The sequence below is a fragment of the Lethenteron reissneri genome, chromosome 13 (assembly GCF_015708825.2).
Source record: "Lethenteron reissneri isolate LAM-NWPU_2019-01 chromosome 13, ASM1570882v1, whole genome shotgun sequence".
In the NCBI taxonomy this organism is placed as follows: Eukaryota; Metazoa; Chordata; class Hyperoartia; order Petromyzontiformes; family Petromyzontidae; genus Lethenteron; species Lethenteron reissneri.
This window is the reverse complement of record NC_083791.1, coordinates 10,122,696-10,150,039: the sequence shown is the minus strand read 5'-3', so window position 1 is coordinate 10,150,039 and position 27,344 is coordinate 10,122,696. Positions and strand designations below refer to the sequence as shown.

The following is a 27,344-nucleotide window of genomic DNA, read 5'->3' as shown; positions in this document are numbered from 1 at the left end:
AGAAATAAATAAAGACACCAAATCCACTTTGTTGCTGCGTATAATTATTTAATAGATCCACTTTCAATAAAGAAGCGTCAAATTGAAAGCGAAATCTTTTTTATTTCTGCTCTACCTTCTGCACGAGTGAAAATCCACCCGCTCATGAATGTGGAGTGACGTCACACGCGTTACACACGGACATTCTTGGCTCATTATAGTAGTAATTATGTGGAGCCAAGCTTAGACATATTTATTTCCTATTTAATCAGAGATTCACTGTTGTGTTGGGTGTTTTTTATTAAGCAATTGTCTCTATTATTGCCAGTGCCAACCTACAACGGTAATGATTAAGCTAAAGTGTTTAAGAAATATAGATTTTTTTTTCACCAACAGATGTGTTGCCTTCAAGTAAATTCCTCTCCTGCTTTGTAATTGTGTTTGTGGATGAGAGATCCTTTATCGGAATGTATCATAAAAAATGTAAAACGCTCTTGAGTGTGCTCCACTGGATGTGTTTTTTTTTGTTCTCATTATGCCTCCGCTGAATAACGCATGGGGTGGCCACGTTTTTTTGCTCCGGCCTCGAATGCTTCCCACCTACAATTGAGATGATAAGAAGGGAAACAATTGGAAGGTTTTCAGCCCAACAGTACAGGCATTTTCATCACAACAAAAAAAAAAAATTGTCGGTGTTAGCATTATGGGTAGATAAGTGACATTGACGATATATATTTCTTTGTTTATTGTTGTAAATAGTGGCCTATATTCACTTTGCTTTTAACAAAAATATGAAATGTCATCATGCACAATTTTCTATATATATAAATCTCATACATTTATATACCCTGTAATCTAGATCAAGCTGAGACCATCTGCCTTTATATTTTATGATTAAGATATATATTTTTCGGGGTTTTTTTTGCTTAGGAAATGAAAGGCAAGTGTATCAAACTAGCTGTCGATATTGCAGCACGGCCAGTGTGTGCCGGGCTGCATAATAAGGGCTAAGATCGCTGCGAGGCTTTGGAAGATAGCAGAAAATGCAGAGACAGTCCTTTTATATTATTTTGTAGATAGCACCGCCAGTGACGAGCCTCACACAAACTGGCATTTAAAGGTATTCAAGTTGATTGTGGTATCTTTGTGAAACTCCTGTCAGTGTTAATCCCTCTTAGGCAAAATTGAGAAAAAGCAATGCTCTTTTTACTTACCGTTGGCTCCAAAGTTCTTAAAAATCAAAAAGATTGGCGTAATGAGGACATGATTTAAAGTAATAGGTGTACCTTCATTAATAATGAATCTGCGGGTTCAGTATATGTCATCCAGCTGAATATCTAATAAAAATTCTAATTAAATTTCGCGAAGGTTTCCCGATTTAAATCTGGATGGTGGGTGGTGTTAGTGCAACATATGTGGTGCTTATATCTCTCCAAACACGAACAACATTGTTTAGTTTTGGTCTGTATACATAAAAGTTAAAGCCAGTTTATTTTTGAACATTAAAGATGACGAGGCATTGTTTTATGGGTCACATCATATTTAAAATGCAAATTCCCTGCACAAGGCAGCCATAACAAGTCTTCAAATATTGATAAATCTGGCAGGGCAGCGAGAGCCTTGTGTGAAAAGAAGTGAATTGCAGGTCTTTTTCATCCGCAGAATTGTTGGCCACTATTTTCAAACGTGAAGAATTTTCATCAAGGCAATGAATAATCATCTTCTTGATCATTTTTTTGTTGTAAAATGAGGCAGACTGCACAATGGGAATATTAAAAAGGTATTCCGTCATTTTGACAAGCTGGCAAAATTGTACGCTGTCAATGTTACACGAAGCGGTGCCTCTGTTAAAATGAACAAAAATAATAATATAACAGCCATCATTTGTGATGCATTAAAATGTTCTGCAGTTGTTCAATAAATAATGAAAATTACCGAAAAATCGCTTGCAATCGTACATACAATGCATGCAACATTAACACAAATACGAGGGCAATTTCTGCAGATTGCATCGGATTTTGCATAATTTTGTTAAATATTTTAAATTTAGTAAAAAAAAAAATACGTGAATGTCACGCGTATATTAAATAATGTTGGTTGACTTTACCGTACATATATATTTTTTCGTAGCATAGGAAATTGGCTGGAGGCTGGGGGTCCCCTGGCAACAGTTGCCATGGAAACCACCGTTCGTGCGTATGTGTGGGTGTGGATATTTCATTTATCTGGCCCTGGCGGTCTACCGCACGACCCGGTTTCATTACACTGGGTCCGGATTCAAACGAAAGCCGAGTTTCCCCGTGGCCAACGAAAGCAATAACAACACGTGAATGTGGACGATGCGTGCAGCAAGCTCCGTCCACATTCTGCACCACAACAACAAAAAATCCTCGCGTTTAAAAATGGCCGACAAAAGGTGCAATATCCACAAAGGCACGCGCGCTCATGAAAATGTTTCGTACGACTTTCACATCAGACTGCAGCGCAGTTCATTTCGTTATTCTTGGAACGACGTGTTGTTAGTTCTGCGGGGTATAATATCACGATATAAATTATAGTATTTTAATCCCACGACACAGCCAGCCTTGACACATTCATAAAGCTCAGGCAAGCTGCCCTCTTTCAGGAATCCACGTCATGGCCTGCTCTCTATATATATTTTCCGAAATTGCGAGGTCTTTAAGGTCCAGTTCGTAGCGCCCTGTGTGATATGCGCAGGTGGAAGTTGGAATTGAATTGTCACATCCCAGGAGAAAAAAAATGGTCTCAATCCTAGCAAGCACATTGCTCCTATGAACTTTCACAGTTAAACAAGTAACATTGTCCCCCTCCCCAGCAACCATCGGGCACGTTGTTCCAGGCTTTCCGTGCTTACCACAATAAAAGCGTATAAATAACACGTTTTAATGTTTTATTTTATTTTTTCAATCTGACGGAAACATGTTTTTTCCCGCCCAATGGAGACCGAGTAAAAGTTAAACAAAAACGCCAATTAATGTCCATTTATGCGTATTTCTAACAAAACTATATAGAGCACTTATACTGCATTTATTAAAACAATCATTAAAAAAACGATGCAGCTCGTCCCGCTTAGTGGAGGACTAATGTGATGTCATTATATCGCAGCACCGAGTCGACGCCACTGGGCTTCCTGGGTTCGGATTGGGGCGATCCATCCGTCCTTAAAGCAGCCTCCTCAAGTATAGATAATGTCAAGGTCTCACCAATAACTGCACAGATAATAGTGTTAAAACTCGGTTGGTCACAGTTTCTCACTGCAGTGCTCTTAAACAAAGCGATAATTTGATTATATAAAACTCTTACGCACTTTGGAATGCTTCGATGTTGTCTGTCGGCTGATTTGCCCCTTGAAAAAAAAAGAGCTTAGCTCGAATGGTGGGAAATAAACTTCTGATTTTGAAACATGTGTGCCCGTAGCGTGGATAAAGATGCATTTTGATTGGACTTAATTCATCATTCAGTCATGTAATTGTCTAGCCCTTCTCCCACACAAAGTGGTACGCTGCTCGCTTATAAGAAATCCAAGTAGATATAGATTAATTGGAATATACAATAACAAAAATAGTGAAAACGAGAGATGTGCGGTACTAAATGCCCTTGTTACGTCTGACTAAATACTTTGCTATACCGAGTATAGAAAACTACGGTCTTGAACAACCCTAACAAATTATATTGTGGATACATTTCACAATACATTTCAGTTTCTCCTTTAACTGCCCATCTGATGAGGACAGTTGCTAATTCCACGATGCATCCCTATTGAGATGTTAACATTCGTTCACATGACACACGTAGGGTGTGTCAAATGGCACCTGGGTCTGTTCCGTGACCTGCCAGGGAACCTCCGACACTCCGTGTGGTCTCAAGGTAGCACCTAGCCCGGCGCAGGCCACCGTGACGATGTCACCACCACTTAGTGGCGAACGGCGGTTGTTGTCAAACGATGCAATGGAACAATTGCCCCTGAAAGTATATGAATCAGGGAGTAGTTGTTTGACCATCGGCCGTCATGCCGTGTACACGTCCCCATGAGACAGTGACATTTGGAGTGTTCTCCTCTGCGAGGTTTGTAGCCGACTTGTGCCGCATCGGTGGTATGTCAAACGTGGAAGAAAAAAGGGGGTATTTTTGTCCTTTAGTTCCAACTAAAATAGCACGACAGAAGGCAAAGCCAGAAATATGCTTGTTCTAATGTAGAACCAATTCGTGTTAACTGCATAATATAACATGTTCGTTGGGTTAGATCGCATGAATATGAATGTGACGTTAAACCCACAACCACCTGACACAGCCAATTAGTTAGGTTTGTCACGTGAACAAAAACGTGCCAATTAATGACGACTTCAGCACACCGGTGTGTTGTATAGTAAACCCACACCGTTCACTGTTGGAGGAGGACCATGACGTTTCGCTGGCGTTTACAACAACCAGGCTTCGTCAGGCCATTCGCCAGAATTGTCAAGACGTGATGTCATCGCTGTGAGCCAATCAGGTGTGCAGGATCAGAGGGCGGTGAGTGTAGTCACGTGAATTTACAATGGATCATGTTAATCTGAGAAAACGCAGTAGCTATTATTGGTTTGGTTATTCACAGTTAATCAACAGCAGTGTTGACTGGTTGTCCTTTTTGCACATGCAGTGCAATACTGCCAAAGAGTTAATGTGCACAGAACCCACAAAAACACTATGTACCAACATTAGTGTTCGCCTGTGTTGTTCTTACATAAAATGAACATGACTAGAACAAACTTTTTAAAATAGTTAGAATTGACAGGCTCAAATGCATAATGAATGCATGGTCACACTACACCGAGCTTACACAATTAAACAACGCACGATTTGGACAGTAAGAGAAAGGAGTGGAACGAGGAGTAATTAAATATAACAAATCTGACATTTGCCAAACGAGCTGCAGTGTTCACGTGCTGACGAAACAACATTGAGCTTTGTGTGTTCAGTTCGTAGGCCTTCCCCCGCACCTCCGATTTGCGCGGTCGGCTACGTACGGTGCGAAAGAAGTTCATCCATGCGCACACAGTGCCTGGGGGCATAGGGAGACCAGTAAATATTTCAGGTGATTCGTAAGGGCTGGGTGACTTCACATCACACGAGCAGTCGTGTCGAGCGTTTCTATTTAAGCGAGTCTGCTGCTAGCAGTGTTACAATTGGCGAATAATTTGAGTGCGCACAAGAGGGCCGCGTGGATTCACTCCCAAGGACGGCACGGGTGAAGTCGAGGCGGCTTAATGCGGGTTAACAATCTTGCAACACGTACATTGGCACGGGTAAAACATTGCCAGGGCAATTATACTTGACAAATTTAACCTGCTCCTGCAGCGGTTAAGAAATTAAACTCTTAACACATTTAGGGTTCGCTTGAAGCGGTTCACCCCCTTGCATGGAAGTAACGAATAAAAGGCACAAGCAGTCATGCTTATCTTTAATAACGCTCTCTCTATAATACCTCCCCCCCGTGCACTGCCGGTGTAGTAATTACTTCACGGATGTTTTCAATATCAAACCAAAGAGTGTTTCTTTTTTTGCGCTGAACCCCTTTTAAATACATTCATGCATTTTGGCTAAACTCAAGAGCACGGTGCAAAATGAATGGCAGCCAGTCGTCGTGCGCGTGCGGACTATGTTAACGATGATAATTGGGAGAGAAAAAAAACCACGGTTGACGCTGTGGCTCACGACAAAATTTTTTATCTATTCAATGGATGAATCTTTTGGTTATGTCTCGTTTAACAGCCTTCGCGTTGAACCTCTCACAGCCACCTCGCTTTAAAAGTCCAGTCCTCTGGCTTTTAAATGCAAGTAACAACCAAATTATGTTCACTTATTTTGGGGAGTGGTGCTGGGAAGACGAGAGGGGGGGGGGGGGCAGTGGAATCGGAGAAATGGAAATGTTTTATTATCAGCTCCCAATTGCTTTTTTTTATCCTGGGGGTAATTGCATTTGCACTGTTTCCGTTCAGTGCTGCACGCACACACACACACGTGCATTTTCACCGACGATGCGTTTCAAATAATCAAATAATGATTCTGGAGTCGACGCGTTGGATTTTTTTCATGGGACTTAGCTCACTTTTAATAGCCCACCACGTGGCTCCGTGAGCCGATTCTTACACGCGGGGGCGTCTGCTTGCTGTGCACCCGGCAGTCGTTTTCACAAGCAATGCACAGAAAAACCCACACGGGCTGGCACGTGTTTGATTTGTGCACGGGTCGGGGGCATGCGGCGGGCCTTGTGACCTCATGTACACGTCAAATTCCACGTCGCAGCGAAAACGGATGTGTGCGGAGAAAATGCCGGGGGGGTCTTAAAATTTTAAATTTGTGAACAAAAAAGAACCGTAACATATCACATGCACAATGTCTATGGGGAAATCGACTCCATGCAGCGCGATTTGACTTGTGCACAGTTTCTCAGGAGCGCGTATCGCGCGCTATGCGAGGGACGCCTGTATTGATTAAAACAAATTGTCAAGATTGTGATAGGGCAGCGGTCCCCAACATTTTTGGCACCAGGGACCGGTTTCGTGGAAGACATTTTTCACGGACTGGGGGGGGGGGTTCATCATTGGGTCTTTCCCCATTTTCAAAGAAGCTCTTCAGCGACGTTTGTTTTTTACTCATTGTGGCCAGGGGTTAGAGCTTGTGGGCTTACCAAAACTGTGACTCAGTCAAGTGCACAGTGCGGGAAAGAGGCGCGGATGGAAGCGGTAATTAAAACAATGGGGGCGGGTTCCACGCGCGGACTCACTGCTCACCTCCTGCTGTGTGGCCCGGTTCCTAACAGGCCACGGACCGGTACCGGCACTTGGGCTCGTAAAATTGTAAATCCCATTCGGAGTCGACTCAGCCCATCATCATCATCATCATCACCGCTACGCATATCTAATCCAGCCATGTCTCAGAGCACACTTCAGATCTTGCACCACCTGCTGTATGTATGTTGAACGTTATGAGACCTCCTTTAACAGTGCCAAAATATAGTAATAAGTTTTAACCCTTTCAACTGGTACAAAAACTGACACCTTTATACAAGGGATCATGTTTGCAATAACCACAACACAAGCAGTCAAAATGCAAACAAAAATAAACAACTCTGAGTTGTTTCTGCAGTAGCCAAACCCAGTAACACCGGAGTGCTATTGCAAACATGATTCCTTGTATAAAGGTGTCAGTTTTTGTACCAGTTGAAAGGTTAAAAACCTATTACTATATGTTGAACGTCTTTCGCACTGCTCGTAGCCAGACGTTCTAATCAGAAGTGTGCGCTGGAAGGACAGCAAACTAAACACAACAAGCAGTCCAAAAGAGGTTCGTTTGTAACCTACATTTAAAAGTGCATAGCTCCAGTGGCTTCCTAATTTCGTAAGGGAGAGCATCCTAGATGGCTGCAGGAGCGCATCTTTGTTCGATGGGCTCGCCAAAAGCTGCTGCGAGGATGACCGGAGTTCGCGTGATGGTTTATGCTCCTTGCTGATTCTGTATCACTTAGAGGGCACGTTTACAATGATTATTCTACGAAGATACTGGACCCTACCCCGACTATTGATTTGCTGCTTGAGGAACTTTGTGGCATTCATTGACTATGCAGAGTCTCCGGCAAATGGTGAATGTGGTCGAAGTGTTTGCCAGGGCAGAGTGCATGGGACTTTGGAGTTGAAACGCAAGAGCAGCTCGTGGACATCCGTCGCAAATCAATCTCACGCTAACGCGACGGTGATCATGAAGTCAATATAGCTTGCGTCGAATGCACAACCAAGCCTGAGTTGCCATTGGGTCAGCATAGCCTCAAATTAGTAATTGATAGTACCGTATCAGCAATGGACGTGGAGACACTCTTTGGTTCTTTCGGTAAAGTCACGTATAAAGATAAAATAATAAATTAAATAATAGCATACGACGTTTCGATTGCAACACAAGCAATCATCATCAGGTATAAATGAAATAGCAACAAAAATCTATACCTGACGATGATTGCTTGTGTTGCAATCGAAACGTCGTATGCTATTATTTAATTTATTATTTCATCTTTATACACATCTTAATTTGAATGACCAGCCTGAACAGGCACTGTCAGAGAGAACTTGTCTTGACAGGCTGGAAGCGTGAACAAGGGAATCTTACCCTTGTGTGCGTATTTGCGTGGAGGGCAGTAGCCAAACCCAGTAACACCGGAGTGCTATTGCTGGATATGATGACAACAGTGGGAATGTTGTGCCTGACCCTCGTTGTAGATCAGGGGTGGGGAACGTACGGCCCACGGGCCGTATGAGGCCCTCGAAATCATTTGGTCTGGCCCTGCCAAGGCAAGCGCAGGCGGGACTCGAAATTCAATAAATCTAGGAGCAAACCTGGAAAAGCAGTTGCGAGTAGCAACATCATCAATACCTGCTAACATCACACGCCTCGCCAAAGAGAAACAGTTCCAGCCATCACATTAGGGGTGAGTTAATTAAATGTTTGACCAAATATAACGGGCTAATTTTTAAGTTGATCATTTTGTATGGCCCCTGTTGTAGATCCTTCCGTTGGTTGGCTCAGCCCTGATTGAGCTTACGGCGTGGCGTGTAAACACGAACACGATAAAGACACAGTCCGGTGGGTATGCTACTGGCATTACCATCCCGTCGGAGGCTAGGCCAGCCTGAACCACGATGTGTGTTCATGCCGGAGAGGGCGGTGGCAGGGTGGTTAGCGCATTACATTTGGGAACCCCAGCGGACGAATTTCAATCCCTTTGTCTCGTCAGTGGTAGACCAGAGAACGCCAAAAGGCGAAAAGTGCTGGCTCAAAGGTACCATAGATACAACTGCTCAACTCGAACAATTCACACCTTGATACTTGCATTGACTTTGTACTGTTCGCCGTTTGGCGTTCTCTGGTCCAACACTGGTGGGACAAGGCCAGAAGCCTGTGGCTGGTGTAGGTCAGTATCGTGTCAAATGCAATGCTTACGCAACATCATCAGAGCGTACTCTTTCTTTTTTTTTCCGGTAAAGTCATGTAGGTAAGAAAATAAAATAAATTAACTCACGACGTTTGCTACAGCAATTTTACTGGAGCGGTTACACCTGATGACGGAGGCTTGTGTTGCTTCCGAAACGTCGTGGGTTAATTTATTTACATTTTTTACCTACGTGACTTTACCGGGAAGAAAAAAAGAGTATGCATCCGTGCAGTCACGAAAACTTCAAATCTAGAATCATCAGAGCATGTTTGTTTGCACGTTTTGCCACAAGTGCGTGTGGTTAACGCAGACTCGATGCCTTGCGAAATGTTTCGAGTTGGTGTTTGAACATCGTGACACCTGTTTAATTGCCGGGAAGGGTAGAGGTTATTATTTTAATTAATCATTTTGATACTGGCCAAAAGTTTGCCTAGATAAGTTCAATTCCTGGCCACGGCTGGCGTTAGTGGCGAGCGATATCCAAACCTGATCTCGGTTTCCCCTGGGTCTACTCAGCAGTAAATGAGTACCGGGTGCAATGTTTCGTCATCAGCACTGGGGAGACAAAGGCGGCTGGGGGTGGTGACGTTCACCCCAGCCACTTTGTGCACCACGTGGGCCATGATAGGTGCTCGCTAACGACACTTGCCCCATCACTCTGTGTATGTTGAACTTCTTTCGCACCGCATGTAGCCAACCGCGCTAATCGTAGGTGCGGGAAGACTATACGTGTAGGGTCTTTGTCTCCGCGACCCCGTAAATCATAATTAATGCTGCACATGCAAATCCTCCCGGACTTTGTGCCCAGTGTTGATTTTTTCGCTTGTCTGGGCTTGGAACCACAACCTCGGAGGTGCTCGCGCGTTCACTCACTGTGCCGAGTCAAGCGGACGCCTATTGCACGTTTATTTATAAAACAAATGTCTCGTGCAATCCCGTGTCCTGCAGCCACAACGAGCAGCCTTGCAGAATCGCATTACGATTTTATCACCGACGAACACATTGTGTCAGGTTCACGCAAATTTCGAAAACCGCACACAATCCAACGCGTAAGGAAGTTAAATGATATTTGTCATTTTGAATGCTTTTTTTGATCGTTTCCGTACCATGTTTTTAGTTGCACAATTGCATGACCAGCGTGGCATAGGGCAGCCTTTATCCGCTTGTAGATTTGCAAAATGGCTGTAACTTGTTTTTATTTCAGTTTGTTTGCATATCTTCTTTGTCTCTGGTGATCGTTTCACGCTCATTTACGCTACCTTATTGTTCTTTATTACCCACAATGCTCCACCAGGGCATTGCTGGTAGGGCATTGCTCGGTAGTCCCACACATCTTTTTTTTTTGCAGTCATTCATTGTGATCTCTAGCCTCCACCAGAAAAAAAAGACGTGTTAACATTTTATTTCTTTAGGATTTTTTTTTCAAATTTACGGTTGCGGGTACCAGTAAAGTGTGCAAGGGTCACTTCCCACCAATGTTGTTGTCACATCGAGGTTACCATCTCCACTACAGTTCACAACGCTGCGTAATATTTCTGTTTGGAAATTACTCGGGATATTGTACAACGTCTGGTACTTCTGATCAATTATCCGTAACCCAACTCAATGGCGAGTGCCCTGTTAGGCACTGTAGCCGTGCGCTGCTCTTCATGCTTGGCTGTCAAATACGCATGTGCGACACAAAGGAAGTGGTGGGTGGGGGTAGCTCGAATTATGGAAATAAAACTCTTTGTCCGCATTAAAGAGAAACACATGTGCGGAAAGCATGTTTTGGCACTGGATATAACTGGGACACGGTTTTTGCAGAGTTAACAGTTCTGCAGAGGCGTTTCTTACATGCCATTCAACGGGAGGCAGCTTCCACATTCGTTTCAGATTTTTACGGAAACGAACTTTAAATAAATAACTCGCAGCCAGGGAATTCTTTTTTTCCCCCAGTATAACGTTTCCGTGTGTGTCTACGGCAGCCCGTGGTGCCGAGGCGACGTGCCGAGACACGTTTCTGGGAACAATGAGATCATGTCTCGTGGACGGGCCTTGCAAATGTAAAATGAGATTAAGCAATGAAAGTGGAATGTCAAATTTCATTGAAGTCGCATTATGCAGACTGATCTGCTCTAATTTTGCTCATCAGACGTCGCTTTGCCTGTGGTGTAAAATTGTGTATCGTGTGGGGATTATACCGAATGTCAGAGCGGCGTTTCTCAACTCGTGAGACCAGGTTTTTGCAGTGTTACGTGGGAATGGATTTGCAGTGTTTTTTTTATCGAGCAGGCCAATGGCTATTCTCTTCTTGCGTCCGATGGCAATATGGTCAGGAGCTATAATTGCCAACGTGGAGGCCTTTTCGCCACGAGGGTGTTTTAGGCGAGACTTCGCATAGATCTGCTTTGCCTCCTGTGAAGGAGCAGAGACAACGGTGGTTTACTCTCTGGTCTGTAGTTTGGGTTGGCATGGCCACAATTTACACGACGGCCTGTTTTTAATTTCCATTCTTAAAGCACATTTGGCCAACGAGATGGAATTTCGATTTAAAGCTTTCGTGACTGCAGGGATTCAAGAACCAAGCATATGAGATAGAGTTTGTTAGAATTGCCCCATGGTGATATGGGCGAACGATGGGCCACGTGTCAGGAATGGAAATATTGGGCAGGCACTTCACAACCCATGCTGTTTTGTCCAACGTTTGATGTTTTACAAGTTGGTAGAGTTGCTCCATTAATAATCATTGTAGTTGGCTTAAGAGGAGGCTTTTGTAACTTCTTATTCAAAACTAAATTTATTCAGGAACAAAAAATAATAAAAATAATAATAATAAAAAAATGTCCTGGTACTTTTGGCGACTGCCAGATGCGTTTATACATTAGCCTTGACTCTCGTAAGGCACAAAAAGCCAGTGTTTTATTTTTTAATGATGTGTAGCTTGAAATTTAAATTCCAGAGACTGGGATTGCAAGTTTTCTGCTGAAATTACATGTTTTGTCACTGACTGCAAGACTAAGCTGGTTCATTCAGACATGTTCCAGAATTAATTTGAACAATTATGGCAATCTGATATATAAATAAATAAACGTTACTCTATCTGATCCATGCAACCTTGTACATGTTATTTTTTTATATACCATATTCAGAAATGAATTGTAGCTGCATGAACAATGACAATGTGGTCTTGGACAGATGGTAACATTTGTATAAACAGCAGTGTGTGTGTAGAGGGCAATTAGCACATTAGGAAACATAAAACATTAAACAAACGAATCGTTATAGGTAACACACAATTTCTTACAAATGTTTCCTTAACTATTACAATCCATCTCTATTATCGTCTCTTTCTTTGTTCAAAAGGCCCAATGCCCAGAATGTCAGTTGTACATTCCCCTTGATTCAACACGTAGGCTTACGCGACCAATATTATTCATGATTTAAAAAAACGTGGGTTAGATCGCGTGAATATGAGTGTGTCGTACACCCACCTCCACCCGACAAGCAAGCAATTATCAAGGTTTGTCGCTTGAACAAGATGTGCCAATGCGTTAAGACTCCAGCACCACCGGTGTGTTCAAGAGCAAAGCCGAGGCATTTACAATTTGAGTGGACGCTGTAATTGGCAGCAAAACGTCACTGGCGGCGCCTATCACTGCCCTGGCTGCTACCATCCAGCTTGGCTGTGGTTCCTCAGCGATAGTGAGATGCAGTTTGCATGGATGAGGACATGATATTAAACGAAACATAATTATAATAAGGAGGCAACTGTCCGCCGGTAAGCAAGAAACTGCGAGTGAATTGGCGAGTGCTAGTTTTATTAATGCACCTCACCTGCTTTACATTACATTCTATTACGTACAGTGACGTGTTCGGATGACAAGACCTCATTCGCCATTGAAAATATACATTTTCCTAGAGAGACCTGGGATTAAAACAAGAAAAGCAGATTTTTGAGGTTTTGTTGGGCATTTGATAGAGAAAGTTTGCTTGTTATCGATACCGCACCTCCGATTATCACGGTTGGCTATGTTCGGTGCAAAATAAGATCAACGTACAATGTAAGCTAATGATGACAGTCGTGCCATTGCATTTTCAGTTTGTGTCTCTGCCAACACGGCCTGTGAAATTGTATTTGAGGCTGAAAATTCAGATAAGTTTGCAGGTTGCAGCAGGGAAGGGAAACATTGCATGTCCAATCCCACATGACATGGAGTTACCCATCCCTGGCATAAAAATAAAGGAAGATAAAAACAAAAAGCCACATATACATTTGAAACCACAATGCTAATTGATTATGCAGCCGTCGCATGCCCCGTAAAGATATGTGAACAGTGTAAGATATTCTGTTGTCTAAAGGTTGCGTTTAGCGCTGTATTCAAGTGCAAATGCCTTCAGAAGAAAGGACCAATGCCACTGCTCGTTCAGGATGATCTGTAAAATAAAGCATAATTGACAGCTGGCTAAAGATCGGTATACTTTGCAATGCCCAATATTTTATAAAGAAACCTTAGTTAAATTTCATTTAATTACACTCCTTTATGTAATTTCAAAGAGCATTAAACCACAGCAGTAAAAAACAAAAGTCTTTGCCGAAATAGTCGAGCGGTTTCGAGTAAATAACGGTCGTTAAAGATGCATTTAAACGCACTCATGTTTGTGTGCAAAAGCAGCGGCTCTAAGGCACTTTTAGTGACGTTTACCAGGGTCCCGTGAACGATGGGGGTCCTGCAAGCGCGCTCAACCCTGGTGCTTTATGACGCGTAGACACCGCGCACACATAAACAGCAGCACGCACCAGTTACCAGCCACGGTCAGATGAGTCCGTCACCTGCCAACGCTGCTAAATCACGTACTCCAGTTTTGCAGCCTCTAGGCCGTAACACATTAGGGGGACATTTTATGGAAAAATTCATCGCCGGAAAACAACATTTTACCACGAGCAGCTGTGGCAACTTGGTGAAGGCGGTTGCACAGAGTGATTGGAGTTCTGTCGTGCCAACGAAAACAATGTGTGTTGAAACTTGTGCTTGATGAAGAATGGCTTCATATTCTTAGGTTTTTTCGGTAGAGTCACGTAGGTAAAAAATTAAAATTAATAAAAGTAAAATAAAAATAAAATAAAAATCACAACGTTTCGGAGGCAACACAATCTTCCGTCTTCAGGTGGAACCGTCACAGCACGATAGCTGTATCAAGTGATACAGCTATCGTGCTGTGAAGACGGAAGCTTGTGTTGCCTCCGAAACGTCGTGATTTTTATTTTATATTTATTTTACTTTTATTAATTTTAATTTTTTACCTACGTGACTTTACCGAAATAACCTAAGAATATGAATCCTTGCAGTCACGAAAGCTTCAAATCTAGAAGAATGGCTTGTCAATAGAACTTACAACCCAGGATAGTCGTGTGACCTCTGTCTGTGAACTGATTGGAAATCGCCATCCCCGGTTGCTCACTCGTGGGACCAGAGGTCACGTGTGTCCAGATTTGAACAACAATTTTTTTTTTACTAAAAGAAAATAAATTGTGCCAAAACCGCTAGCGGTGCTGATTGCCAGCAACAGTTATGCTAAAGTTGCTCAAGATAGCCTTCAGATAAAAGCAAATGCACCTGCATGGCTCACAAGTCATCGATCATTCGTTCATTTCTCTGAGGAGCTCACAGAGAGCGTTTGTGAATGTCGGCCACGCCGTGCTCTGGCACAGCCAAAGTTACGTAAAGTTTCAAAATGCAAGCAAGGTGATTGTTAGGAAAGCGGCCACCTCTTGTGTGCGGTTGGTCAGGTGGATCAGGGTCAGAGCAACGAGCTGGCGATGCTGATGAGATTCAGGCTCGATCCTGCAGTTTCAGCCACTTGTGGTGAAATGCGATTCTTAACAACAAGGGTTGACATACTCAGTCCGATCGTGGCTCATGACGTAAAATGTTTTTCCTCCCCCCGCCAATTTGAAAATTTAGCATCGATTTTAATGCCCTTTTAATGAACATTTTTCTCTGTAGCAGGATGCATGCGAAAGCACACACCACTCCCATGTTGTGTGTGAAATGTATTTATCCGGAGGCTGTTCTTTGCAAACATGACCGATGATGCACCGCTCCGTGAGAGTTGCGAATAAACCCCCCCCCCCGCCCGGCTGAAGGCACGATACGGATAGCGCAGTCGGGATTAAATGTGGACGAAAGATATTACGTAACAATGCAAACTAATTGTAAACGTCGAAAGTTAACATATCCCATCGGGCTGTCTCCTGGTTGAATGATAGGCAATTGAGTCAAGTTATTGTGCATCTGGAAATTGCTTTATACTCGTGACATAAAAAAAGTTATATTTTTTAATACTGTTATGTAATTGACCGATATCGAGTTAATGGATTATTTTCCCCTGCATTGCCTCCATCGTTTGTTTTATGCAAACGTTTGCCTTGGGCTAAAGTTACACTTTTCCAGATGTCATGAAAAATTTGCAACCAATCAGCATGCAAAAAAATATAAATATCCCTCGCAATGACTAAAGTGTGCGTGAAGTCGCATAATAAAACAATTACTCTCAGACCATCAGGCTCACCCTGCAATTTCGAGTTCATTTGTTTCGTTGTGTTTGTGATGATATTTACGTGATCTTTATGATCCGTGACACTCAATGCTTTCTTTCTTATATCCTCCCCGACCCTTCTCTATTTTTGCCATCTCCCCCTCAATGAACGCTTCCCCGATCCCTTCCCTCGTCCGCTCATACCATCACAGGTGCTCCTCTCTCCGTGGTCATCTCGCCCTCGGTGGGAGAGATCAGTGTTGCCGACTCCAAGTTTTTCATGTGCACCGGTAAGTCGCGGGGTTGCATTCCTGAACCTTGACCACCGACGGTGTAGCTGGTAGCAGTGCCAAGCCCGAAAAATCCCATATCGGTGGAATGAACGCCGTCGATTTCTTTGCACGTGGCACGAATCCGTGGACATTTGAAACGGTGCAATTGAAATCTCGAGCATGAATATACCTTTGTAGGGAGTTCTTCGCTATATTGCCCTGGTTTTTACCATGATGATTAAATTCAGACACCAGCAGATTCTGGAAACTTAATATCAGCAGATTATGTTTAACTCACTCGTGCTTGAATTATTCAAAGCAAAATGCAAAAAAAATAATAATGTGATTATAGAAGGGACGTGTTGAAAATGTTTAGTATAATTGTGATAGCAGTTTTATGAGTATCAGTATTCCAGTCGACTAAAGGGCCCTCTAGTTTGTTAGTAGATGTGGCTTTACAAAGAAATGTGCGCAAGTACAAACACAAAGATTACCCTTATAGCCTGACCAGACTGTTGGGGCAAGTGCTTTTAGCGAGTACCTATGAAGACCGGAATGGCACACAAGGGGGTGGGTGGCCAGCAGCACGCCCGGCCGCCTTTGTCTCCCCAATGGCGATGTTTACACACTGCACCAGGTACTCATGTTAGGCTGAGTCGGCCTAAAGGAGGCCCAGGACTGGTTCAGATAATCGTCACTGGTGTTGGTCATGAGCGGGAATCAAACTCGAGTGGCCGGGTTCGTAGCGCAGCGCGCTAACCACTACACTACCGTTCCCCTCAAGTACACTCACAAACATACGTTTTTGTGAGGTACACACACGTACATCCACGTACTTGCATTTGAATTCACTGCCACTGATCATACTGGAATGAAGCATTAAAAATTTCCTATTAATGTACATTGATGCGAACCATAGCTGGGTATCAAACCCAGGTTGCCAAGTTCGTTGCACCAACTGCACCACGACTATTTTCCCACGTTGCGCACCCAAAATATGAACTAAACTAAAGAGTGACCTTGAATTTGTATTGCTCCAAATGGACATTTCCTAAGACAGCTCGAGAGGAATCGCAATGACGGTGGTGGTGGTGATGATGATGATGGCGATAATAATGCGCGGAAAAGTCATTTCGTGTATTTATCTTCTCAACATGGGGCCTTGAAGCCTGCTGAATGTGATGGAGGGTGTAATTAAATAGGACCCTAACCTCTGCTTGTCATTTGACTTCAAGAGTCTTTAATAAGGCCATGGGGGGGCGGGGGGGGGAGACGGTGGGTGTGTGCAGCGTTCCTCTCATCATTAATACACATTCGGCTATAAATCAAAAAGTCTCCGCAGTGACCACTACGTTCTGACGCGGTGCTTAAATCATCTGACTGATTGGCAGCCAGCCTTCAAGGGAAAAAGGCGACCGCCACTCGCCATGAAAAATAGCATCCCGTGGCTTTTTTTTATGGCCATTGAATTGTCTTATATGTACTGAAAGTAATGTGCGATGAATATGTTGCTGAAAGGGACATTAAGGAAACCTGGTAAGAAGTTTTGGGAAGCTTAATGAAGGTGTCTGGCTTAAGCATAACAAAAAAACTGGATTACTCTCTTCTTGTTAAAGTTTCTTTGAATGTATTAGTGTAATTTATACACAGTACAAGCCCTGCACATAAAATTATTTAATTACCTTATTAAGTCTGGCTTGTTGCCAATATCAGATTTATAGATTTTTAAAATGTTTTCATTTAGCAAAATACCACTGTTGGAAAATATGGAAACTTGCTAAGTGAAACGGATTCGTAGGGAATGACTAATGGCATATCGTGTGTGCGTGTGTGCGTAATGTGCGTTTGTGGGGAGCGGTTGTGTCACGGTCAGTGCACTGCGCTATGAACCCGGTGACCCGAGTTCGATTCCCGCTGATGGCCAACACCAGTGATGAATATCTGAACCGGTCCTGGGCCTCCCCTAGGTCGACTTAGCCTCAAATGAGTACCTGGTGCCGTCTGTAAATATTGTCACTAGGGAGATAAAGGCGGCCGGGCGTGGTGTTGGCCACCAATCCCCTAGTGTCCCGTAACGGCCTTGATAGGTGCTCGCTAACAGCACTTTCCCCAACAATCTGTTAAGGCTACACGGGGGAGCTTTGTCGTTGTGCGTTTGTACGTGTGGGCAGTGATGCTGTGGCGGCCAGCACACCACAGCACAAACCTAGAGGCCTAATTATAATTTGTGGCCATGCACAAGTACCAGTGGCAATTCATACCTGAACCTGGTTTGGGCCTTTCCTAGATAAATTCAGACTAAAATAATTGTGGCATGCATGCAGTCAATACAAAAGAAGGTCTGCACAATTTATTTCAAGGTCGTTATCACTATTTATAGCCGAACCAAACATCAAGGCTATTTTAAATGTGCTTAAAACTAATTTTGGTAGAAGCAATTTAAAAATATTTTTTATTTCCATCAGAACATGAAAGGTCACCTGGCCCTCTATGCCCTCGATGCGTTGCGATTGGTCCGTCCCATTAATGATTCTTCAGTGGGAATGGATATGCTCACGTTGGGCTCATCCGCAGTATGCACGAACCGACGCATTAACCAAACCTAATTTCCTCTGCCATGGCCTTGGCAATGACAGAGGAGGAGCATATCTACGGCTCCAGATTGAGTGCGAGCCGCAGAGCCCATTAAATTTGGCAACACGTCTCACCGCTGCACATTCGACCTTGGTTTATCTGACTATGAATTTGGACGTTGCTTAGCACGAACAGTAATGGCCCCCTCCAAAGATTTAGTGTGTGTTTGCGAGCGCATTATTTCAGGTTTAAGTGGGCCATCATATGTAATGGAAACTCACTTAGACGTTGTTATTTAGTGTCCGTTTCGATATAAACACGGGCCACTTAGATTTAACCGATTCAGATGCCCCCTGCGCTTGACTTTGACAGTGCGTGACATACGAGAGGTTAAACTGTTGCAGGCGCCGCTTGACTCTCGCGTGTGCGCGTCGGCGATTATGTGGCATTGTTCTTGAGAAGCGCGCTCACCTCGCGAAGGTGTGTAAGTGTGCCGCTTAAACCGCGCGGCGCGAGGCGTAGGCCCCGTCGCTAATTGCGCACGCGTGCCAGTCGGAGCGAGGTGCCTCGTAATCGCTGCTGCCCCTGGGTCAAAGATGAAGAGAAGCCATTTTTTATTTTCCATAAGCGGGGCCTTCGTCACATTGTAATGATCAAATTGGATGCGAAGTATCGCTAACAGACTGACTCAATATAATGTATTTTCCATGTTTTTTTTTTACAGTAAATGCAATGCCAAGTTCTACATGTCCATTCCAATGGCTTGTTAATTGTCCACAACAAAACAGCTAATATGCCCACTTTAAATTCCACGGCGGTACAAGACAAAATACACTGGCAATGTAGTCAGGCAAACATCTTCGTGCTTACTCGTTTCACAGACATTTCTGCCTGCATGTACACCCGTCTGTTTGACTACCTTACCTACCCGCGTGTTCAACCATCTGTCCATCTCTTCATTTGTCTGTTTACCTGCCTACCTGTATGCCCGCCTGTCTGTCTACTTATTTGTCTTGCCGTTGGTCTTCCTGCCTGCCTGTTTGACTGCCTTACCTACCACCTGCTCATCTGTCCCTCCACCTCTCTCTGCTTGTCTGTCCATCTATATAGCTTTTTCCCGGCTGCCCAGCTGACTGCGTACACACCTGCATGCCCGCCTGTCCATCCTTTCTTTCAGCGTACAACTCCGTTTCCCTCCTTGCACACCTTGCATCGATAATCCTCCACTGCTCCTGACGCGGCTGTCTGGCTCGACCGCCTGAATGTGAATTCGTAGTCGCTGCTCTGCATCTGCATCAGCCGCACGACAACAAGAAAAAGAGGAAGAACCCCCGTCTCTAATCTCCGCGCCTGCCCCCCCAACCCCCGTCCGTCTCTCTCCCACCCTCGTCCCCGCCACCGGCAGTGAGCGGTGACGTCGCGAGCATCGCGTGGTTCGACCCGCGCGGCGTGGCCATCGAGAGCAGCGACCGCGTGTCGGTGTCGAGGCAGGAAAACGAGGTGGCGCTCACCATCTACCGCGTGACCGTCGACGACGCCGGTGTCTACAAGTGCGTCGCCTCCGCTACCGACGGCACCACCGGCGAGGGCACCGTGATCGTCAGCATCTACCGTGAGTGAGCGCCGCCCCCCGCGGGCGTTCGCCGCTGGCGCGTGTCCCACCATGGTTGTTTTGCGGTTGTTTTGTGGTTGTTCCACGGTTGTTCTGCGGTTGTTGTGTGGTTGTTTTGTGGTTGTTCTGCAGTTGTTTTGTGGTTGTTCTGTGGTTGTTCAACGGTTTTCTTGTGCTTTTTCCGCGGTTGTTCCGAGGTTGTTCCGCGGTTGTTTGGTGGTTGTTCTGTGGTTGTTTCGCGGTTAAAATCTGGCAACCGCAGCCCCTGGTTTCAGAAGAATCAGGATCTTGATTTAGACTGCTGGAGGAGGAGGAGGAATCCGATGAGCTGTAAAGATATTTTTTACAGATTGTTGGTATGGGGGTGTGGGCAGATCAGTTAGGTTACAACAGCAAATGATACAAAAACATGACAGTAGTGCGACATGGAGACAAAGGTAATCAAGTCTCTAAATATGAATCAATGACTAATAAATACATCAATTATATATATCTGCTTTATCCAGCTTGGGCAAGGAAACACAACCAACAAAACCACACCAAGAAAACACACAGCCCCTCAATCAAATGGCACAGCTTAATTCTGTGGTGTGCGTGAACGGTAAATGTTCCATGCGCCGTCTGCTTCGCAGTGGACGTTGAATCGGAATCTTTATTTATACTGCAGGAGGAATCTTATGAGCTGTGAAGCTCTTTTTCACAGATGTCCATAACATCCCATGACATCGTTATCGCGAGAGTGGGCCATTGTGCGCCTGCGGGTGTCATGATCCATAGCAAACCATCACCCACCCCCCCGCTGCGACGGCAGGACCCTGCTAAAATGGTTCGTGAGACTGGGCGAGGCCTTCCTGGAATATTATCTGGAGAATTACTCGATTGGAAATCACATCAGTGGCCCCCCTACTTTGAAAACGTATTCAGGAATGTCCTGAACAAGAGTGTTGAGATTCAGTGAGACATTCCTGGTTCAAAAAGCATAACGCAAATCACGATAATAATATGTAGCCTAAGGTGAAATTTACCACCCTCTTTTGGCCTGTGTTCACAAACACCCCGACCCCAAGGAGAACCTTCAACCCGTGCTCAGGGGCCACCGCCAGCCTGGTGCCCGCAGGAATTAATCTATCTGCTCGGAGCGCTTTCCATTGGTGCAGTGCCCAGCGCAGCGGTTAGCGCAGAGGCTGACGCTGAGAACCTGTCAAATTGAGTTTGAGTCTCAGCCATCAGCGGTGATGCATGGGCCGAGTTTGCGGGGGGGGGGGGGCACGCCCTCCCCCCCCAACTGGACACTTTCACCAGTGCGGGGGAGATGAAGGCGAATGAGCGTGGTGTTGCTCACACCACCTCCTCCGTACGCTGTGCTGGTCTTAATAGGTGCTCACTAACAGCACTTGCCTCAACAGTCTATGTAGACTATACAGGGGGGGGGAGGGCGGTGTACTTACCTTATTAAATAATACAGCAGTGTGCTACCTTGAGCATGATTATGCGTGGTTTTGTTGTTGTTTTCTAGCGACGAGCGGTAACGTCTCACAAGACACAATTGAACATCCGTGGCCTCTGGATCAATTGACAGTGACATGAACGCCACTGCTGCTTCGCCCGCATGAGAGATGCCTCATCGTGCGTAATTACTTTGAATAAATGAAACTGGGCCATCGCGGTGGGAGTCATTTGCTCTCGCTATTTCGATTCTGAAATAGCTATTAACAATTTGGTTCGCGTAAGTCGCAGAACTGTACGAATATTATTATTATTATTTGATCTCCAAGGTTATTTCCAATTTTTAAATCCTTTATATTAAGTTCGCTTGCTTGCTTGCTTGCGTGCTTGCGTGCTTGCGTGCTTGCTTGCTTGCTTACGACCGTGCAAATCTTTCGGTCGTTTTTTAACCCACTTCCCGTGATCCAATCGAGCTGACATTTTGCACACAGACTCGTTGTGCGAGACAATTAATGTTCGTGAAAAGTTTTTTTCCAAAATTTTACACTGTTTAGGGAAAACAAATTAAATATTTAATTACCAATTGCTTAATACTGGCAGACAATCATCTGACCCATAGGTGGCAGCCATCTCAAGCCAGAGGACTAGAGGACTCTAGCCGCCACGCATATAAAGGATTTATAGTGAAAAGCTTTGTTTTTACGGGTTATACTTATTACTTCTTGAATTGTTTTGAAACTGATGCCGTTAGGTCACTTTGAATATTTCGGTGAGTCATTCGGTGGACGAATCGATGGTCATGAACTATCGTACGCCGGTAGTGTACCGCCTTCATTTCATCGATTTACTTTTGAATGAAAACATTGGGGAAATGCAGTGAAATTTGTACATTAGAGTGGTGCATTGCAATCATAATCAGTGACACACGCAATGACTCACTGCCGGAAAAAAAAAAAACATTTTAAGCAGTGGACTCTTTTCACGTAAGAAGCAAACGAGGAAGAAGTCCCTCACATTGGACATTCGTGGTTTTAAATTCACTCTTTCATGTGAATGTCAATGAAGTGAATTAAAGCGGGGTGGAAGATAGATAGGATGGACAAAAACTACTCACACGCCCTTGGAAGTCAATGAATCCTCCTCACAAACGATATTAAGCGCCCCGTACGTATGTCCACCAATGGGCAAGACTCTCAAATCTCCCGGGGCCCCTTCAACCAGCCTCACCTCCTCTGTCTACCAAAATAGCTCTAATCGGTACCGCACCAGCGACTCAATCGGCAAATCAGGTGTGCTGGGGGTTCAGTGTCGGGTGCTCCTAGCTGCTACGAGATGTCTTGTCAGCGTGGAAGAGTAGACCAAAGTCACCTCATGTGAGAGAGCGGCTTTCTCGAGCTTCTTCTCGTTTGAAGGCCTTCCCCGCCAGCAGTGGTGTGAGCAGGCAATGCAACTATAAACGATTAAACGATTTAATTTTCCCAGGTAAGGCCCACTAAGCGATATAGCTCTTTTTTTAGAAGTCACCTGGCCACAATTGATCGCTCGGCGAAGTGGCTTCTCACGTTGAAATGTAAAGCAACCAAATACTCAATTGCCAGGCCGACCCCTTTCCCTTTCAGTTTCTAGCTCATCACTTTGCCTGTCGATGAATTAACTCATTCCCTAACAGCTGAGAACTGTGTCCAGTAAGTCTGAAACTTTGCAATCGGGAGTGCAAGAGAAACAGCCGAGCGCAGACAAGGAAGTGGCGATGTGCTTTGATTGTTTCCCCTTCTGCCTCGGTGCCGGCCGATGTTCTGGGCGGGGAAACCCGCTCATCGCGGCCGCGTGTCTCAAAATCATCCTCGGTTTTTTTTTTGCCGTCGTGGCTTCTCTTTTAAAAGAGAGGGGAAAAAAAACGGCTTCCACCGCCAATCTCGACCGAATGCTCGGCATCGTCCGTGGCCACAAATATATCGCGTGGGATTGCTTTCCCCCCCATCTGCTGCGGGAGCAAGGTCAGAGTGCGACGGAGACCTAACCGTTGCCTTACTCCCTGCGCTGACAATATCTCCCGAACAATTTGGCAAATCTCGAGATGTTTTGTTGTTTTGTTTTGAAGGCCACAGTTTTGAGCCAGGGAGCCTGGCATTGGGGGTTTCGAGGTCAGAGGTGAAGTTTGCAATACCCCTCGGAAGTTGCTCCAAGCGGTTGTCAAAACGGGAGTCGCATATCATTTTCGTGTTCATAAATGTTTATGATGGCCACTAATGTGAGGACTGTTATTTTTTATGTCCTTGAATTGTAATGTGCATCAGGCTGAGTTAACCATAAGTATATATGTTTTTTTACATTTCTAGGTGTGTAGGTTTGTAAATGGTTAAGATATGTATGCAGTTGTTTTACATATGTATGTTTATATAAATGTGGGTAGGTCGGTATGTTTGTAGAGAGGTGGGCATATTTATAGACCAGTATGTATATAGGTCGGGAATTTAGGTGGACAGGTAAGTAGACATAGGTGGGTACACAAGAATGTTAGGAGTGTTTTGTAGGTAGGGAGGTAGGGTAGGGATGTTGGATACATGGGTTAGGTAGGGTTTTGGGTATGTGAGTAGGTAGATGGTGAAGATTGGTGAAGCTGATAGTTTTATACGTTGGTATATTTTCTTTAATAGACAACATGATGAGAGTCCTCTGAGATCGTAACTCCCTTTTGCAAAAGGACCCTGGCGTCATTAATTAATAGATGCCATGCTTCATTACATAGCAAGAAGGGACAGGGAGAAAGTTATGCGTTTGAAAAACAAATAGATATCCACAATGCCAGTCTTATTGCCCACGGTAATGAAGAGTAAACCTTTGCAGAAGGCATTTCTGTAAGGAGGTGAAGGTGGTTGATACATACAACTATACATGGCAAGGCAGTGAAGAAAGAAGGGAAAACAGATGAAGAGGTGGTCAAAGAAAACGAATTATTGTATGAAGGCTAAACACAAATTGTGATTTATTCCTGGTTCAGAAGACGTTAAGCAATTGATGGATATAGCAGTGATGATGATGATGATGATGACCGCAAACTACATCAGTCATTCCCAACGTTGGCTGATGGAAAACAATGCTGCCAATTCACGGACGACCCATGGCCCTAAAGATATCTGAATTATAAAAATTTAATGATGCTGAAATTATTAATTTAGCATTAATATTTCAGCAGTTCTTTTGAGCTTGTTATCCGTGGTCTAGAGAGAAGCGTGAAACAGCGCCGCAACTGTCGTCCGCTTATAGGAAGAGCACCTTGGTGCACTCGTAAATCTGCACGTGTGTGCGTGTGTGTCTGTGTGTTTGTACATGTGTCTTTGTGTGCGTGTGCGTGTGTGGGGAGCGATAGTGCAGCAGTTAGCGCACTGCGCTATGAACCCGGCGACAAGAGTTCGATTCCCACTCACGGCCAGCACCAGTGACGATTATCTGAACCGGTCCCGGGCCTCCCCTAGGTCGACTCAGCCTCAAATGAGTACCTGGTGCGGTGTGTAAACATCGCCACAAGGGAGACAAATGCGGTTGGGCGTGGTGCTGGCCACCCACCCCCTCGTGTACCGTTCCGGCCTTCATATGTGCTCGCTAACAGCACTTGCCCCAACAGTCTGTTAAAGGCTATACGGGGGTTCTTTTCTCTTTCTTTGTGTGTGGGGAGAGTGGAGAGTTTCCCATACCTGGGCAGTGTGCTCATGACCGGCTCCGGTTTGACAGCAGAGGTCTCACTCCGAATCAGTCGAGCGGCAATATTTTTCATCAGCTGCGTAACGCTGTGTGGAAGCTACCTGGTCTGTCGCTCCACACGAAGCTTCAGGTCTTCTCGGCAACAGTCAATCCCTCCCTTCTCTACGCTTGCGGAATGTGGACCCCCCCCTAATTGAACATCTTCGCCAGTTAGAAACATTTAGGCTGGCCTGCCTACGATCCATCCTGGGTTTAGCCAGACTGGATTGTGTGAGGAGCTCACAAATCCTTGAAATATCTGGCAAAGTCTCATCGGTGAGCTCCTCCGGCAGGCAAGGCAGTGTTGGCTGGGTCATATAGCCCGCCTGTCCAGCCACCGCATGCCTAAACAGCTTTTGTTTGGCCAGATCAAGGGGGATAAACTGGCTGGCCATGGGTTAGAGATGGAGATCGGCCTCTGTGGAGGAGGCTCGTGAAGGATACTACTGGGCAGTTGGAGGCAGTCGCAATCCAACAACAACAGAGGGCAGAGGAGCGACACTCACAACAACGAGCGGAGCGCCAGGTGGATAAAGCACAGAAAGTTGGCACAGTAGGAGGCACAGGTGGTGCATCAGCCACTCATTTTAGTCAGCCGACCCGTGGTACCTGGGTCTGTCCCGTGACCTCGTGCCAGCAGGCGATCGACACTTCACGTGGCCTCAACATGCACATAGCCTGGCACAAGCGTCGTGGTGATGTCACCGCCACTTAGTGGCGATGGCGGTTGTTGTTGTTGTGTGTGGGGAGTGGTTGTGTAACGGTCAGCGCACTGCACTACGAATCTGGCGACCCATGCACGGCCAAAATCAGTGACAATTATTTGAACTGCTCTTGGGCCTCCCCTAGGTCGACAGCCTCAAATGAGTACCTGGTGTGATGTGTAAACATTGGCACTAGGGATACAAAAGCGGCCGGGCGTGGTGCTGGCCAACCACCCCTCGTGTGCCGTGCCGGCCTTCATAAGTGCTCGCTAACAGCACTTGCCCCAACAGTCTGTTAAGGCTCTACGGGGGATCTTTGTGTTTGTCTTTGTACAGGGTGCGGTAACGCAAAGGGTTAGTGCGCTGTGTCATGAACCCAGTAACCTGCTGTGATCTCCCTTGACAGCCTCCACGAGTGATGAGCGATATTCGAATCGGCACCTCGGGGCAGTGTGTGAACGTCGTGAACCCAGAACTTTGGGAGGCAAAGGCAGCCTGAGCTGACGTGATGACCACACCACACCCTCACGCTCCGTGCTGCCTTAAATAGGCTCTCACCAACGGCACCTGTCCCCACGGTGTTAAAGGTTGCATGAGGGGTGGAAAATCATAGTTTTTTTTTAAAGATATTTTTTTTTCCATTGTGTCTGCGCTGGCCCAGACAGTGAATAATGCACGCTTGTGCGTCGCTGTTTGTGTGTGTGCATGAAGCAGTCAGCATGATGCCCTACGAACCCGGCGACTCGAGTTCGATTCCCGCTTATGGCTAACGCCAGTAATGATTTATTTGAACCGGTTCTAGGCCTTCCCTAGGTCTCAAATAAGTACCTGGTGCGGTGTGTAAATGTCACCACTGAGGAGACAAAAGCAGCCGAGCGTGGTACTGCCTACGCATCCCTATCGTGTGACATGCCGGCCTTCGTAGGTGCTACTCGCTGACAGCACTTGCCACAAAATGTCTGCTGAGGCTATACGGGGGTGGTGGGATCTGTGTCTTTGTGCACGTGCTCACAGAGAGGGTGACCTTCAAGGAGGCTCGCTCGCCACAGGAGTTCAAGGAGGGAGATGACGCCATCGTCGAGTGTCATGTGATCAGCTCTCCTGAGCCCGCCGTCATGTGGAAATTCAACGAGCGCAACGTCATGATGAAGAAGGACGGTGAGCGGCACGCGGCACGCACCCATGTCTCATCATCGTGGCCGCCAGAGTGGCGCAGTGGTAGTAACACTTGTCCTACGGAGCAAAAAATCCCTGGGTTTGAATCCTGACTCTGGTCACTTTCTACGTTGATTTCGAATGTTCTCCCCGTGGTTCTGTTTGGGTTTCCTTTGGGTTTTTCTATTCCTTCCCAAACATCTCAATGCTGAAAATGGTCCTGTAAATGACTTGGTTTGGGATGACACAGTAGCGACATCTCTCCCTCGTGCAAAAACCAAGGCAAGGACCCTCCCAATACAGAGTCTCGATACTCGGTGACCTGGCCACAAATGGTAGCCCAACGAAGTGGCTTATCA

The 27,344-nt window shown here is 45.3% G+C and overlaps 1 protein-coding gene across 4 annotated transcripts in view; it reads left to right on the top strand.

Annotated features, from left to right (window-relative positions):
* NCAM1 (neural cell adhesion molecule 1) overlaps positions 1 to 27,344 on the top strand; it is a 202,941-nt gene that overhangs the window by 112,121 nt on the left and 63,476 nt on the right. For all 4 annotated transcript variants that reach the window (XM_061551025.1, XM_061551028.1, XM_061551026.1 and 1 more), the window contains exons 2-4: positions 15,694 to 15,771; positions 19,733 to 19,939; positions 26,845 to 26,988. In XM_061551025.1, coding sequence (XP_061407009.1) covers positions 15,694 to 15,771; positions 19,733 to 19,939; positions 26,845 to 26,988 — 429 coding nt within the window. The remainder of the gene's footprint in view (positions 1 to 15,693; positions 15,772 to 19,732; positions 19,940 to 26,844; positions 26,989 to 27,344) is intronic.